This window comes from Cololabis saira, chromosome 20, assembly GCF_033807715.1.
Source record: "Cololabis saira isolate AMF1-May2022 chromosome 20, fColSai1.1, whole genome shotgun sequence".
NCBI classification, from domain to species: domain Eukaryota; kingdom Metazoa; phylum Chordata; class Actinopteri; order Beloniformes; family Belonidae; genus Cololabis; species Cololabis saira.
Genome location: NC_084606.1, coordinates 16,957,405 through 16,973,284, shown reverse-complemented (window position 1 = coordinate 16,973,284; position 15,880 = coordinate 16,957,405). Strand labels below are relative to the sequence as shown.

The window sequence follows — 15,880 nt, the reverse complement described above, 5'->3', positions numbered from 1 at the left end:
GTTCTAAGGGACCTGAAACAGAAACATTTATACCAAGCAATAAATGTATTTCTTCTGATATGATTGACAGTTGGATCAGCCAATGGCTAACCGCTGTCGTTTGCTCATCTGTAATCATCAAACTGTCATGCTTAGCGAGGCAACCAGCTATTCGTATTAACCCATGTTACAACCAAAAACGTAATAACGGCCAATAACGTAATAACTGCCAATAACGTAATAATTTTGGCCATTTCAAATGTAATAAAGCCAATAGTGTAATAATGTGCCAATAATGTAATAAAACTTTTGAGTCAATAATGTAATAACTTTTTTCCGATAATGTAATAATTTTGTAATCATTTTTTAATACCAGGCCAATAACGTAATAACTGCCAATAACGTAATAATTTTGGCCATTTCAAATGTAATAAAGCCAATAGTGTAATAATGTGCCAATAATGTAATAAAACTTTTGAGTCAATAATGTAATAACTTTTTTCCGATAATGTAATAATTTTGTAATCATTTTTTAATACCAGGCCAATAACGTAATAACCAGCCAATAATGTAATGCCTTATTACATTATCGGCAAAAAGTTATTACATTATTGACTCAAAAGTTTTATTACATTATTGGCACATTATTACACTATTGGCTTTATTAAATTTGAAATGGCCAAAATTATTACGTTATTGGCCATTATTACGTTTTTGGTTGTAACAACCCAGCCACTAATTTTGGATTCAAGTCAAGTCAACGTTTTAAAAGGTCGACACGTTTCCATCGGCTTCACGATCAACATGGCTGTGGCCCGTACGAAGAAAAAAGGGTTTCAAAATTGCTCTTCAGAAACAAATGGGTCATGTGACCTAATGCTTCAACTAATGTTTTATATGGACTATTACTTGTTCCTCCAAACTACAGGTCCAGAAGTTTGTCTGAGTTTCATAACTCTTGAAACGTGTGTGTATTAATCTCACATTAACAGAAATAGTCGTGTTAAACACAATTTACTTTAACGTGTAATTAATGTTTTAATACATATGGAATAAACAGAAAACTTGCCTCTTTGACATCTGAATCGCAAGACTAAGTGTGCTTGAAGATACTTTTACATTTAAATAATACTAACTTATATATAAGTAGTTTTGAAGACTACAAACTAAAAAGCTTGTTAAAATTGCACCTTATGATGAAGAATGAAAATCCTCTCTGAAGGAAATTGAAACGTGTGTGTTTGAACTGAAAATGTAAATTTCATGATGATTAAAGACGAAATATACGTTTGATCACCAAAGTCACTGGTTGTCGAAAGGGATAATTGTTATTTACGTGAAGCAATCGTCACATAAGTTATATTTACCACACAGCACCAACACTTTGAGGTGATGCTGAGGGGATGAAAGCAGCTCCTTGTGATAGATATGTTTTCTCTGATGCCCTCCCTCAGTCTTTGATCAGTAAATATCACATGTTACATTGATTTTTACTGATTTATTGTTAACCTTATTTAATCTACGTCACGTCGATTTGAGCCTGGGTGAATGTCTTCTCTTTTTCAGATCTTAGTGAATGTTGGCAGCCATTTCAATGTTTAAGTCTTCCTTTCTTTTATTTCCAATGAACAGTGAGAAAAATTATACACAAATTGTCCTAACACGTGACAATAAACTCACATACTGCGAATCCATATTTCTAACAACAGATCTCACATCATTGATGTTCTGCAGAAAACAGGCCTGCTGTTTCCCAGAAAAGGTGTGTTCCAGGAAACCGAGCAGGAGCATCAGTTTTGTTTTTACATTGAGACTGTTTAACCTACAGCATTCCTCATATAGCTGCTATTTTGTTGTTACAACTTAACTGCGATGCGCACTAAACACCAAATGTGTTTTATCCACAGCTGAACATAGCCCCCAGACTTCTCCTTTGACAAAGAACATTTTACGAATGCTGCAAAAGAAAATAAAAACACAAGGGATACCTCAGGTACTGCAGTAATAAAACCGCTTCTTAAAAAAATCCAATCCGGATGCAACAACACTAGGCCAGTATCAAATCTGCCGTTTTTGGGGAAAATCATTGAAAAGGTCATTTTCCAGCAAATCCATGCTTTTATGATGCAAAACAACCTTTTTAACGCATTTCAGTCTGGATTTCGGCCACACCACAGCACTGAGACTGTACTCAGCAAAGTCTTAAATGATATTCATCTGAATAATGATGCAAGCAAATCCTGTTCTGGTATTACTGGATCTCAGTGCTGCAATCGACACAGTTGATCATAACATTCTTCTCAGCAGACTGGAAAAGTGAGTGGGACTTACCGGCACTGTGCTTCAATGGTTTAAATCCTACTTGCAAGATAGGGCCTTTTTTGTGTCAATTGGAAACCATGAGTCTGAGAGAACCAAGATCACATGTGGGGTTCCTCAAGGGTCTATACTCGGACCGCTTCTATTCAACATCTATATGCTACCCCTAGCTCAGATTATGAAACATCACAACATTTCCTACCATACCTTTGCCGATGACACACAACTCTATATTCCAGTGTCACCACATGACTACAGTCCCCTGATCTCATTGTGTAACTGTATTCACCAAATCCATGAGTGGATGTGCCAGAATTTTCTCCAGCTAAATACAGAAAAGACAGAGGTGATCATTTTTGGCCCTAAAAAGGAAATGGAAAAGATCAGCGCTCACCTTGGCTCCATGTCATTGACGGCTACAAATCAAGCCAGAAATCTGGGTGTAATTACTGACTCAGGCCTGAACTTCAACAGCCATCTAAAGTTTATCACTAAATCTGCCTACTACCACCTAAAAAACATTGCTAGAATTAAGGGGATTCTGTCTAAACAAGACATGGAAAAACGTATTCATGCATTCATTTTCAATAGGTTGGATTATTGCAATGGCATCTTTACAGGCCTTAACAAGAAATCTATCAGGCAGCTGCAGCTGATCCAGAACGCTGCCGCCAGAGTCCTTACAAACACCAGGAAACTGGACCACATTACACCGGTCATGAAATCACTGCACTGGCTTCCAGTGAGTCAAAGGATAGAGTTTAAAATCTTACTGCTGGTCTACAAAGACCTGAATGGTCTTTGACCAAAATACATGCTGGATCTGTTAGTTCCTATCAAGCTCCCAGACCCCTGAGGTTCATCTGGATCTGGTTTGTTGTGGTTCCAGAACCAGAACCAAGCAAGGTGAGGCAGCGTTCAGTTATTCTGCTCCTCACCGGTGGAACAAACTTCCTGTAGACCTGAGGTCTGCTCCAACTGTCAGCTCCTTTAAATCAGGCCTAAAAACATTACTGTTTACTGAAGCGTACTCCTAAATTAAATACTTACCTGCTGTACTCTACTGCCCTTATTTTTAACAGCTTGTGCTTTTTATTATTTTACTTCTTTTCTTATCTTATTCATAATTTTATTCAATCTTATTTGTTATTTACTGTCTAATTGTGTCTTGCCGCTTTTAATGTCAATGTAAAGCACTTTGAATTACCTTGTGTTGAATTGTGCTATATAAATAAACTGGCCTTGCCTTGCCTTCAGGTACACTAACTCCAACATTTCACTGAATCTACATCTGTGAAGCTTCTGCTTTGGGAATCATTCGAGTCCAGTCAAACAAACGTGTCATTTAATGGGTAAGAGTTCAAATGTAAGCTTGTATTTACAAAAACAAATCGTTTTCAGTCATCATCATTTTCTTGGGTACAAAAGGGCAAATAAGGGTAAAAAAAAGACATTGTTGGAATCTATTGCACAGCAGTAGATGCCAAAAACTGTTTTAGTCCTCTCCATGAACAGTCATTTAAATAGCACGCTTTGACTTTTTCAGGACAGATACGAAAAATATTTTTCTTTTCATAGTAATGCTGGTGAAATTACAGTTTTAGGAAATGTAATGAAATATGTGTGCATATGGTGCACATAAAGTTGGAATGATTTTGTTTTCAGTAACATTAACATCCACAATCATTTCATGGGAAGATTTTTTTTTAAATATTCCAACTTTATGGGCAACAGTTTACAGCATATAGTACAGTATATATATATATATATATATATATATATATATATATATATATATATATATATATATATATATATATATATATATATATATATATATATATATATATATATATATATACATTCTTTAAATTAATAGTCAGTCTGTGAGAAAGAAGAGCTTTGGCATCAGAAACAAAGCTGGCGCTGCGGTTTGGATTTTTCTGGCCTCAGTTGGTGAAAAAGCAAAAGCCATATGATCAGACTTGGCTCATGTTTATATTGCTGACCGTGCAAAAGGGGGGTGGGACGCTGTTTTTATCCTTTCAAAGGGAAAAAGCAGAATAAATAAATAAAAAAAATATCAAAACAGAAATATTACTTTAACTCAAAAGAAACACTAAATTAAAAGGATTAGAAAACACACACATAAACACTGTAAAAGAGAACTGTAAAAGAACCACTGAGGGAAATGTGAAAATAAAAAGGTCCGTCCTGCGTCGTGACCTCAGTGCAGTGGGAGGTTGATGGTTGATGGCGCTGTTGGGTGCCGCTTCCTCTCGGAGGGGTCTGGGCTCTGGATGTACATGGTGTTGTTGTTGCCGAACTGAAACCCGTTCACATTGACGAAGTGCATGTTGATCCTTCGTTGAGGATTGCAGAGGAGCGATTCAGGGCTGGAAAACTGACGCTGAGGAGAGAAGAACAGTTTTTATGTAAACACATGGTGCAACATGATGAACATCAGTAATTTGTTTCTGCTTCTCCACATGTCAAGTTGAACAAATGTGCTCCTCTCAAGAGAAACTCGGCGTTTATGTCATTTATTTCAGAAAGGTAACGCAAACTGGGTGTTTTTGTTAGAATGAACAATAATGTTTATTTATTTTTCAATCAGTTAAAGCATTGCACTAATGATTTGTTTTATTTGAAGGTCATATTTTGGACATTTTGACTTAATGCTCAGCTGAGGATCGCCTTTTTGGAAGATGTGAAGCTTAACATATCATCATTTTCTGTTAAATCATTTTATAATCATCATTTGATATTGAAATACGTGGCTTTTATGAAACAATCTTAAATAATATGGACAACCACGTCCAGGGTGAACCCCACCTTTCTCTTGGTAGCAGCTGGAAAGACTCCAGCAGGCCCCCCACGATACTAATTAGGACTGAAGTAGGTGTAAAAACTGATCAAAAGCAGAAGGGACAGTATGTCTTGTATTACATGTCCCACTAGATGAGCACTTTTTTGTGTGTGATGGTTTTATACAGTCTATGGCCTGATGCCTGGGGCAGACCGGGACAGACCCTGCTGGTATGATGTCCCCATGTGGTCAGAGTTGGTATTGCTACATAGACCAGGTTGAATTTATAATACATGATCTGTTTGATACATGAATTTCTGGGTCTTCTGCTCCATCCCAATAATAATAATAATAATAATAATAATAATAATAATAATAATAATAATAATAATAATAATAATAATAATAATAATAATAATAATAATAATAATAATAAATTAAACAAATCATTTCATATGATTATAAATGAATGAAAATGATCTAATGTATTTATAGCGATACAAACTATATTCTTTAGAAACGGTTAAATGCACAATTGTTTGATTTCAGTGTACAATAAACATTTGGAATAAAAAATATATATATTTACAGGATTTTCTGTGTATTATTTCATATGTCAGGCTTTAAACGGGCTAATACAATGAAAACAAGTTTTCTACTTGTGGACTGTTTTCAAGAAAGCAAAAACTAAAATTTGTGTTGCAGTTGAACTTCCAGAGCTTCAAATTTTAAATCTTCTAGAGTTTCAGTCGAATATTTTAGTTTTAATTTACAAAGCAACATATTTTTTTCCATTGTTCTTCAGTTTTTTGCATTACTCCATCCATCCATCAGATGTCCTCATTCTTCTGTTTACCACACCTACATCGATCCCACGGCCAGTTCCTTTCAGTCAGCTCACCATCTCACCATCATGGGTTACAAACGTTTCGCTCACATATTTCCGTCCTATCTTTGCATGCTGAGCTTTTTCCTCCCTAATTTATGGGATACGGCATTTCACTGCAAGATAAGCTCAATAAAGTGTGGGCGAATATCCCAAAGCCCACCTGATACTGTGGCGACAGCTCTTTAAACTTTTGCTGTGAGCATTTTGGTGCTTTGTTTTGAGGCATCATCCTAGTTGAAAGAGGAGGTGGCGAGGGCTGAATCGGATGAACAGAGGACGTCTTCTCTTGACAGTCTTTGGATGAGCAGGCAGGGACGGCTTTGCACGCACTTGGAGGTTGACCTGGATAGGAATCTGAAAAAGAGACATAAAGCCATGACAAGGTTTGGATGGAGTTGCATTGTAAATCCCCACCCTCCCAGCTTCAGCTCCAACCTCCTTCTCACCTTTTGCTTCAACTCTTTCGTTTGCAATCCAATGTCCGGCCATTTCCTTCAATATAAAATATGATAAATAAAGTTTTAGTCAGACGGTTGGGTTGTAGCTCAAGTTACAGCAGTGTTTATGCGATCTGTCGTTGTTTGATGTCATATTGTGTACTTTAATGTAACTAACCACATATTTAGTAACCAGTGAAAAAGCTCTCTATGGCCAACTATCCCCACTGGATGTTTTGAGCATTCATATGCATAAGGGTTGACAAAAGTCGAAATAGTACACACTCTGCGAAGTCTTTGCAACATTTATCAACAAAAGCCATTGACACCTGCCAGAAGGTGATCCGGTTACGTTCACGTAATCTGAAGCCCAACATGCATATCTAAAAAACGATGTAGCCATGATTAGAGGCTTGTTCACTTTTTTTAAGACTAGATTTGCTGCGTTCACCCATTCTTTCCTGTAAAAATCCCCCTGATGCAGCAGGAAATGATGCGCACGATATTTCCACACAGCAAACATTAGAAATATAGTAACAGGGTTAACCCATTTGTTGCAACGAGAGAAAAAACTCTCCCAGACGGCATCGTGAGTCACTTGGTTTTCTTCGTGGGTTCAGAGATGAACACTTTCAGGAATTTATTGACCATACGGTGGTATCATAGCGGTGTCATGGGGGATATTAAAGAGTCTGCTGCTCTCTGTTAATGAAACATACTTAGGCATTTCTGCATGGAGATGCCCATTGTTCAGCCAAAACAAAACTTTTGACTCTCACCTGAACGGGCGGACGTCCCGTTGGCACATTATCGTGAATGTTCAGAGCATAAACTCTAGAAGTTACTGCAAAAAAAAAAAAAAAAGTATTTTAAATGTATCCATGTCTGATTAAAATTCACACAGAGGATGCTGGTTTGATTAAAGAGACACAAAATAGAGTTAGAAATCATGTTTTAGTGTAATAGAGGAGGGAGTCTGCTAAATTGGCTAGGTATAGGAACAATTTAATTAAAATTAAAAAACAAATATCAAATATAATCTAATTGAATAAAACTGACCTAAAGTTGTATCATTACGAGACATTCCTGCTTCTTGTTTTTGGTCCTGAAAAGAGGAAGAGAAAGAGTCGGGCTGTGGTGAAAATGATGTACATAAATAGTTTTTTGCTGTGTCATGTTATAAGCTTAATCACAGCTTCACTTGAGCCCGTCAGATTAAATCTGCTCCTCACCAGCTCCTTCAGCGCTTCATGGACAGCATCGTTGATCGTATGTTTGTGCATCTTGTACAGTTCTTCTGTTAGAGCTGTGCACTCTATGCAGGAGGGAAAAAAGGTTTCATCAGAGGCAAGAGTCAAACTTTTACAACTTCTTTACTTTATTTGTTTTTCCAGCAATCAAAGTAGTGAAAAATAGTCTAAATATACTTTTCTCCCCCTTGGCTTTGATAAGTTTTATTTTTCTACTCATTTGATCTGATTGTTTGAAGCAAGGCCGTGACAGCTACAGATCGACGGTTCATTACAGCATCCACCTCCAGATGGATCTGTGACACCATCACCTGTTAATGTGTTTGATTTATACATGTCAAGGTATCACATTTTGACGATTCCACCAGGGCGCAAAGGTCATAGTTTGTTTTACCGAAAGAGGAAGGTCTTTGTCTGGGTCTTGTTTCCCAGCATCTTTTCATGAGCTCTATCAGTCCTGCCAGGCCTGCACGTCCCGCCTCCTGACATCTGATCTCGTCCAGGGATGGACGGTCGCCCTCTGGGATCCGAATCCGCACGATGCTGGACATGGCATCTGGAGCAGAGGAAGAATTAAACACGATTGTTAGACGTTTGTTGCACCTATTAAGTGTGGCTTACAGACGTCAATATATGCCTGTTGTCTGTAAGCAATTTAATGCACGTACAGTTTGGTCAATCGGTATTTGGACGCTGACAATGAACCTGGGGTCTGAAAATGTCACGCGACATTTTTCATTATTTTCAGTCCACATTTTAACAACAAGACCTCTGTGTTCAGGTGTTTTTCAGTGCCCTCCAGTCACTTTCACAAACTGTGGCTGGACCAGAGAAGGGGATTTACGACGCCCTGTTCTACTACCTGAAAGCCAGAACTAGTGTTGCCGTGGCAACCCAGCCATATTCAGAACCTTTAATCGTCCCGTTGCGGGGAAATTTACTTCAGCTCAACAAGAAAACACACTGAGAGAAAAAAGAAATGTAAAATAAAATATATATGGCTGTAAAGACACACAGTCAAAAACCTTTGCTAAATTAATTCTGTTGGGAAGTTGGTGACTTCTCTTACATTTAAGTATGCCAATGTTTTAATGGCAATTTTTAAGGATGATTAAAGCAGTATAATTTTGTATGATTTTCAGGACCAGAGGTAATAAAGGTTTTGTCAACAGCATTTAACAGTTATCAATGAAAACCCTCTTCAAAAACACTGTTTAACTTATCGTTTGTTTAGGATCAAGACATTTGAATGTTAATATCTGACTTTTTAGTTGGTCAACATTGGTCAATTTACTTTAATTTTTCCTAAGCTTTATTATAAGCGAGCGAGTGAAGTCGGTTTTGTACCATTTGCCTTAGTGTGAGCAGGAAGTTAAGTCCTATACACATCATCAATAAACACCAGTGGACCCTTCCATTTGCAGCCATTCATGCCCGTACCATAATACTGCCTCCCCCATACTGCCTCCCCCATGCCTGACACATAACGCGGTCTGCTTTGCGTCATAAGCTGTTCCTTTCCTTCTCCACACATTTCACTTCCCATTATTCTGATACAAGTTTATCTTAGTTCAGTTTACTAAATGTGTTTTTGAGTCCTTGAAAATTTTGGTAATTTTCTTCAAAATTCCGGTAATTCCTAAATTAATCATGTTTTTGTGAAACCTCCTAAATTAAAGCTACAAGTCTGTAACTCATTTTACAAGTTCTCAATTTAAATATTATTAAGCCTCACCGTGTCATTCATTTATCACAATCTAACAAATGTGATGGTGACTGTAAATAAAGTCCTGTCTCAGCAGCAACTTCTTCTATCAGCAACAAACATTATACTGAGGCAAAATGAAGTAATATGCACACAATATTTTGTGCCTATTGCTGGCACCGCCTACACAAAGTAGGGGGTTTCAAGGACAAGAGTTGATATGTCACATCAAGTAACTTTTGGCATTGATAAAGGTCTACTGTACATCTACATATTTACTTGTAGTTTCCAGATATTTCCTCATAACTTCAATGCAGCACTAGCGCACAGGCACATTTATATTATATATATATATATATATATATATATATATATATATATATATATATATATATATATATATATATATATATATATTAATATAAGCACCAAAACAACCTTAAGAGATTAAAATTGAGTGATTCAATATTGGGTTTGTTTATGCAGTAGCTTTCATGAGCTAAAATTGTGTTGCTTTGGTGATAAATATGTATGTGTTTAATTCAATGGCTCATGTAAAGGGTTGATTCTTTCATTAGTTATTTAAACCTGTAAAACTGCACAAATGTAAAATGAATAAATAAAAATCAATGAGCTTGTTGTGGCTTGTGTTGTGATGTGTGTGTACTGGGACACACACGTGGGACAGCGGTTCAGGGACCAGCGCCACAGCGGACTAGCACTACTGCATCAGATCACTAATTAGCTCTCCCCTTTTTTATATATATAGTCTTTTAATTGACAAGGACGCCCCCAGCAACTTCCAGTCGTGCTGCCATTGGGACTCCTCGGAAGTTCTCTTAAAGAAGGAAAAGACTTAAAAGGAAGATTTAAAAGGCTTGATTGTACTCGCTGTCTGCCAGTGTGTACAGTTTAGGTTCAAGATATTAAACCTGGCGTCTGGCTTAACAACTCTACATGACATAAGGATCACTTACTTGGATAGGGTTGCTTCCCTGTGATAATGGACCACAGCAGGATACCATAGCTGAAAGAAGAAAAGAGATGCCATTACTCACTGAACTATTGTACGATCACCACATTATTGTCATACGTTGTCCTATTATTTTTAATCGTCTCAGTTAATAACATCTCGTAACCGGTAGTGGTCTGTTTGGAGCTGTTGGGGAAGGATTTCGGGGAAGTTCATCAGAAGAGGAAGTCATTACATAAGCACCTGGAACTTTTTTAGATTGCAATTACGCTTTTCTTATTTTGGTAAAGCATTATTTCAAGAAATGCTTTTTCCTGTATTATATGGAACTTAAAAATTAACATTCACTATCATTTTCATTTCATACCAAGATCAGTTATTATACCCAGGTTTTCACAACTCTGCATGAGTGTATAACTTATATTTTTCCATGTTTCCAAACACCACCATATACACAAACGTTCAGTCAGACTTAAAGGAGCTTGAGGCTCCTTTTAAGAAATGAGACTCTCTAGCGCCACCCTTCAACACGACGGCCGTTGGGGGTACTGCAGTCAACAGTGAAGCCGGCACGGGAGAACGGGGAGAACGCGCATGCAGCGTCATGTGACGTCACATCCGCAGCCCAGCGCGGGAAATTCGGCCCCCGAATTGCAGCACATTTTGCAGCACACAGCCTGTTCAAGGCAACAGAGAGATACACTAGAGGGCTCATTCTTTTGGGTTTGGAACGCTACATCTGACATTATTACTAGAAAACTTAAAACGTATACGAATTTTTTTCATAAATTCTGCCTCAATCCGGCCTCAAGCTCCTTTAAATGACTTATATAAAGTAAGTTGTTATTACAACCTTGATTAGCTGCTTTCATAAGATAAAATAAAACTAAATGATATTAAATCAAGATCCTTTTTTTTTATTTATTTAAACAGTTGAAAGTGGTCAAGGTCTTTTCTACCTGTAGATATCGGAGGCCTGTGAAGGACTGTATGATATGGTAAACGCCTCTGGTGGCATGTAATTAATGGTTCCAGCCTCGTCGCTGTCCTTCCTGGAACCTCGTGTGACGCTGTGATAAAATCGGGCAAGGCCAAAGTCTGTGAGCTAAAAAGAGGGAGTGAGGGGGGAAAGAAAAGATTAGAACAGAAAGCAAGGACGTAGGCAGGACATGAGTCTTAATGTTGACATGAGTAAACATCTGAAAGACAAAAATTGTTACAAATTAAAGTCACTGTAGGTCTTTTTTTTTCATTTTCTTTTTCTTTTTTTTTTCTCTTTTTTTGACTGTCGGTCATTTTGAACCAGCCATGTTGTATGGAGTGTGTGGCGTCGACTGAGGCGGGTGAAACGTGGCGAGCGCTCCCTGAAATCACGGGCCCTCACCTTGGCGTTCAAAGACAAGTCCAGTAGCACGTTGCTGGGCTTCAGATCCAGGTGCAGCAGAGGGGGAGAGAGGTTGTGGAGGAAGTTTATACCCAAAGCCACTTGGTGAATCATTCTGGAGACGAGCGGCCAGGGAGGGGGTACTTGTAAAGTTTCCTAATAAAAGAAAGAAAGTGCTTACACGATTACAGCCTCTCTGCTCTCTCTGCACAGCCACCGTCTTTTAGCTCATTTTCAGCTGTACTTGATTAATTTTCACGTTTCTAACATTCAAAATGTGCAGGTTTGAACTGAGATTAGACAAACATTGCTTTCTTTTACCAGCAATTGTCCGTTAGAACACATTTTTTTCTTACCCCACTGGCAACGATATTTATTTCGTTGAAATCAGAGGGACAGTTTTTGCTGTGCACTTACAATGGTATCCATGACAACAGAGGTTCCGCTACCCAAACCACAGTCTTTGCTCACCTACATTAAACCAACTCAGTTCCTCCCTGGTGGTCGTTTTTATCACTGAATAATTTGCAAAATGACTTGATTTTCTCTCAAAAGTCGAGAGTTATTTCAGTCTGGGCTAACGTAGTGACAGGGATGAACTGATTAATTTACCTGCAGAGAGGAAAGTGATCCTCTCTCCATGAACTCCATGACCAAACCAAGCTGTACGGAGGAACCCGCGTCAGGCAGTCGACCCCTGAACACCCCGTGGACATGAATAACGTGAGGGCTGCTTCCTTGACGCATCATGTCTACTTCTCGCAGCAAAGAGGAGCTGGTTCTGTGTGTGTTGATTTGTACCGTTAGTAACCTTGTCCCCCACCCCTCCGGCTAAGAACTATTTTGTGTAAACAGCTTACCCATCATCGTGGTGAAGCAGTTTAATGGCAACATCGCAGCACCACTTTCGATGCCTGGCTTTGTATATTTGTCCGAAACCTCCAGAGCCAATCACCTTCCAGCCCTCCAAGGCCGAGTTTTCGATCTCCACCGGAACTGGACAGCTGCTTAGTGCCATAGTTCACTGGAGCAGAAACAAAAACATACTCAAGATAATACATATATAAGTAATTATGGCCAAAATGTTCCCCTGTTGTCTAATCTATCCAAAGGACATTGATCCAATATTGTGATTTGTTTGCAGCTTTTTAAGCCGGACCTTTCCTGCCACGTTATCATTAAAGGGGAGCTATTATGAAAAACACATTTTTTCTTGTTTTAACATATATAAAGTGGTCTCCCCTCACCCTGCCAACACAGGAAAGATGAAATCCCATGAATTTCTGCAAGGTCTGTACCCCCGCCCTGCAGAATCTTCCACTGTCATGTGACTTTCTACGGGCCGTTCTGAATCAGCGCCTATGGTGACGTCACCATAGGCGCTCATTTCCATAGGTCGGCCTCCGCTGCTGAAACCACGCCCACAACTCCGCCGGCTGGAGCTCCGCCATTGTTCAGAAGCGGTGACTGTTTAACAATAAAGTTGCCATTTGTGAAAATTCAGTGTTGTGATTTCTTTACAGTTAACATGATTCATTTGTCTTGCAACATAAATGAAATGAGGAATCGGAGTAAATAATTGTGGTGTACCTGTTTAGAATTAAATTAAATCTTCCTGTGTGAAGACGAGGTGACTGAAGGCTGATTTATGGTTCCGCGTTACACCAACGCAGAGCCTACGGCGTAGGGTACGCGTCGATTTAACGCAGAACCGTGGACACGCTTTTCTACACAGCCGCTGCTCTTCTCCCCAGAGCGACGCTTTGTTCCCTCCCCTGCTACACGTCATTCAAGCAGCCAATCAGCGCAGAGCCTCATTATCATAGCCTCGCCTCCCCTCAGAATGAAGCACAGAAAAAGGCTTTAGAAGCGGTAAAACTAGAGACATGGCCCACAGGCTGAATTTCTGATTTATGTAGAAAAAACAAGCTTAAGATTGTTTTTAAGACATTCAAGGCCTGTTTAAAATATACATTAAATGCCATAATATGTCCCTTTTAAGTAGAAGAAGCTTTCTGCTAGAAACCGTCCAAACAAGTGATACTTCACTTTTTCTAACATAACTCTCATGAACTTTACTATTTGACATGCAAACTGAGGCCTGCAGAGCCTGATATTTAGCTCTTCAAGTTTACTACATGTTTTATGTTCATTGCATGGTCTGACTGCTGGGTGGGGGCGGGGTCGACTCCCAGGAAGGTTGCTGACTGAATTGAAAAGTTTTGTTTTTGTCTATAATCTCAACAATTCTTCTCTCGGTGGGGTGATGCTCTGAAAATGGCCCTATACTTTTTTTTCCCAGACTGATGGGACTCTTGCTTCTCTAAAAACATTGCTAATGTCGTTCCCCCTCAACACTGTGTTATCACACGCCTGAATAACTGTGTATTAACAACCATGCGTTTCACTAGTACTTGGCGGCAGCATACCCGCCTAATTCCTAGAAAAGCAGCAAGAACTAGGCCGCACAGTGGTTAAAGCAAGCGGCCCATGTACCGAGGCTACAGCCCTCCTGCAGCTGCACGTCGTCGTCATTCTATCTCTCTCCACCCTTCCTGTCTAGACTTTGAATAAAGGCCACTAGAGTCACAAAAACTTGAAATAAAAAAAGTAGCAAGAGTTGAATTGATTTGTCACACTGCTTCTGCATTTTGACTCAATACAATTGTGTTATACAGTCATGTGTGGTTGTATTCAGGTAAAATGAATAGCTAATAACTAGAGGTAAGGCATAATTTATTTACTAGGACTAACAACGTAGCCAACGTGAACAGTTGTCAGTTGTTGCGAATTTGTACGATGGGAATCACGTGTGATTAGCTGAACATTTTTATTAAAAGATCAAGTTAATATTCTTTACAGCACTCTTTTGTCAAACTGTATTGTGACACAAACAAAACAGAGTTCTGACAGTGTTTCTTTCAAAAAGCGTAGTTGTTGTCATCTACTTGAAAATAGTTATAAAACTCAAATTAGTCATCAAACTAGACGGATGGTGAAGCTGTTGGTGTATTTATCCAACAAAGTTTGAGTTGATCCATTTATTTGGTCCTGAATCTGCATCAAGATGCTTTGATTTGTTGATGGTACATAGATTTCTTATGTATAAGAGTGAAGTACAAGGGAAGTGTCAACATCATGAGCCTGTGACCTGAATCTTGTGTCAGGAAACCAAACAACACATGCTGATACTTCTAGAGACTGGGCTGAGAGAAGAATCACATTTAAGTTTTGGAAAAGCTACCGGATGATCAAATCTTTCACTCAGCTGAAATAGTCCGGAAGGACCTGAACTGAGCTGTTTGTGTGAAGGTTCGGGGGAACCTGGAGGACGTTTCTTCAACGGCACAAGTTCAGTCCCAGTCTGGCAGAACAAATGTTGAAGTTCATATACTTTGATAGTCCCTCAAATGCATTTTCCTCAATCACGTAATTACTGATTGTGATATTTTGACTGCTTTATTTGACTGACTTCTTCTTCTTCCTACGTTTGCGACCCTAAAGAAAATTGCTATGACGTTTCACGTCATGCTCATGTGTAACACATTCACAGGGTTCACAAACCCTTAAATCTAAAAAAAAAAAAATTATAATAATCTTGAATATGCCATTTATCTTTCGGTTCAAAGTTGAAATTCTTCTTCATGTCATGTCTCACCGTATAATCCCTTTCTTTTCTTTTCTTTTCTTTCTACCTTTTACGGGCAGTCGCACCTAGACAGGTTTCAGGGAAGCACACTTGTTTGTTGTTCAGCATCGTAGGCACGCAACAGGAAGTCCAGAAAGTTCACAAAACAACAGAAACACTCGTAAAATGATAAATAATTGTGTAAAGCTTATATGAAAATAGTTCTATGTACTATTTTCATCTATGGCAGGTTTGTGTTGTTCGATTAGATGGGATATATTTATAGCCTATGCATAATTAAGGATATATTTTAGTTATAAACCACTATGGTAGTTACATGACAAACTACTGCAGGCTGTCACATACTGACAGTAATAAGAGTCTCTAGGTGAATTTCCCCCCAAAAACAGGGGAACACTTACCCTTTGTGTTGTGTCCTGCTCCTTCATCATTCAACTGTGGCGTCAGGAGTGTAAAAACCCCTCGGCTCATTCAGAGACTTTTTAA

At 38.6% G+C, this 15,880-nt stretch overlaps 1 protein-coding gene across 1 annotated transcript; it reads right to left on the bottom strand.

Moving 5' to 3' along the window:
* Positions 1-3,642: 3,642 nt before the first annotated feature.
* ripk3 (receptor-interacting serine-threonine kinase 3) lies at positions 3,643-15,880 on the bottom strand. Its single transcript, XM_061709764.1, has 13 exons — positions 15,796-15,880; positions 12,606-12,769; positions 12,358-12,526; positions 11,746-11,901; positions 11,321-11,466; positions 10,366-10,415; positions 8,078-8,239; positions 7,666-7,748; positions 7,493-7,538; positions 7,213-7,277; positions 6,443-6,488; positions 6,157-6,350; positions 3,643-4,708 (listed from the first exon to the last, which is right to left on the bottom strand). Exons 2-13 carry the CDS (start codon positions 12,761-12,763, stop codon positions 4,526-4,528), a joined length of 1,458 nt encoding a protein of 485 aa, XP_061565748.1. The 5' UTR covers positions 12,764-12,769; positions 15,796-15,880; the 3' UTR covers positions 3,643-4,525.

Excerpts from the sequence above, each read along its gene's own strand:
- ripk3 (XM_061709764.1), bottom strand. The coding sequence starts at position 12,763 with ATGGCACTAAGCAGCTGTCCAGTTCCGGTGGAGATCGAAAACTCGGCC. Across the intron at positions 6,351-6,442 it reads CGAAAGAGTTGAAGCAAAAG|ATTCCTATCCAGGTCAACCT; the intron begins GTGAGAAGGAGG and ends TCTCTTTTTCAG. Across the intron at positions 4,709-6,156 it reads AGCTGTCGCCACAGTATCAG|CGTCAGTTTTCCAGCCCTGA; the intron begins GTGGGCTTTGGG and ends TTCTCTCCTCAG.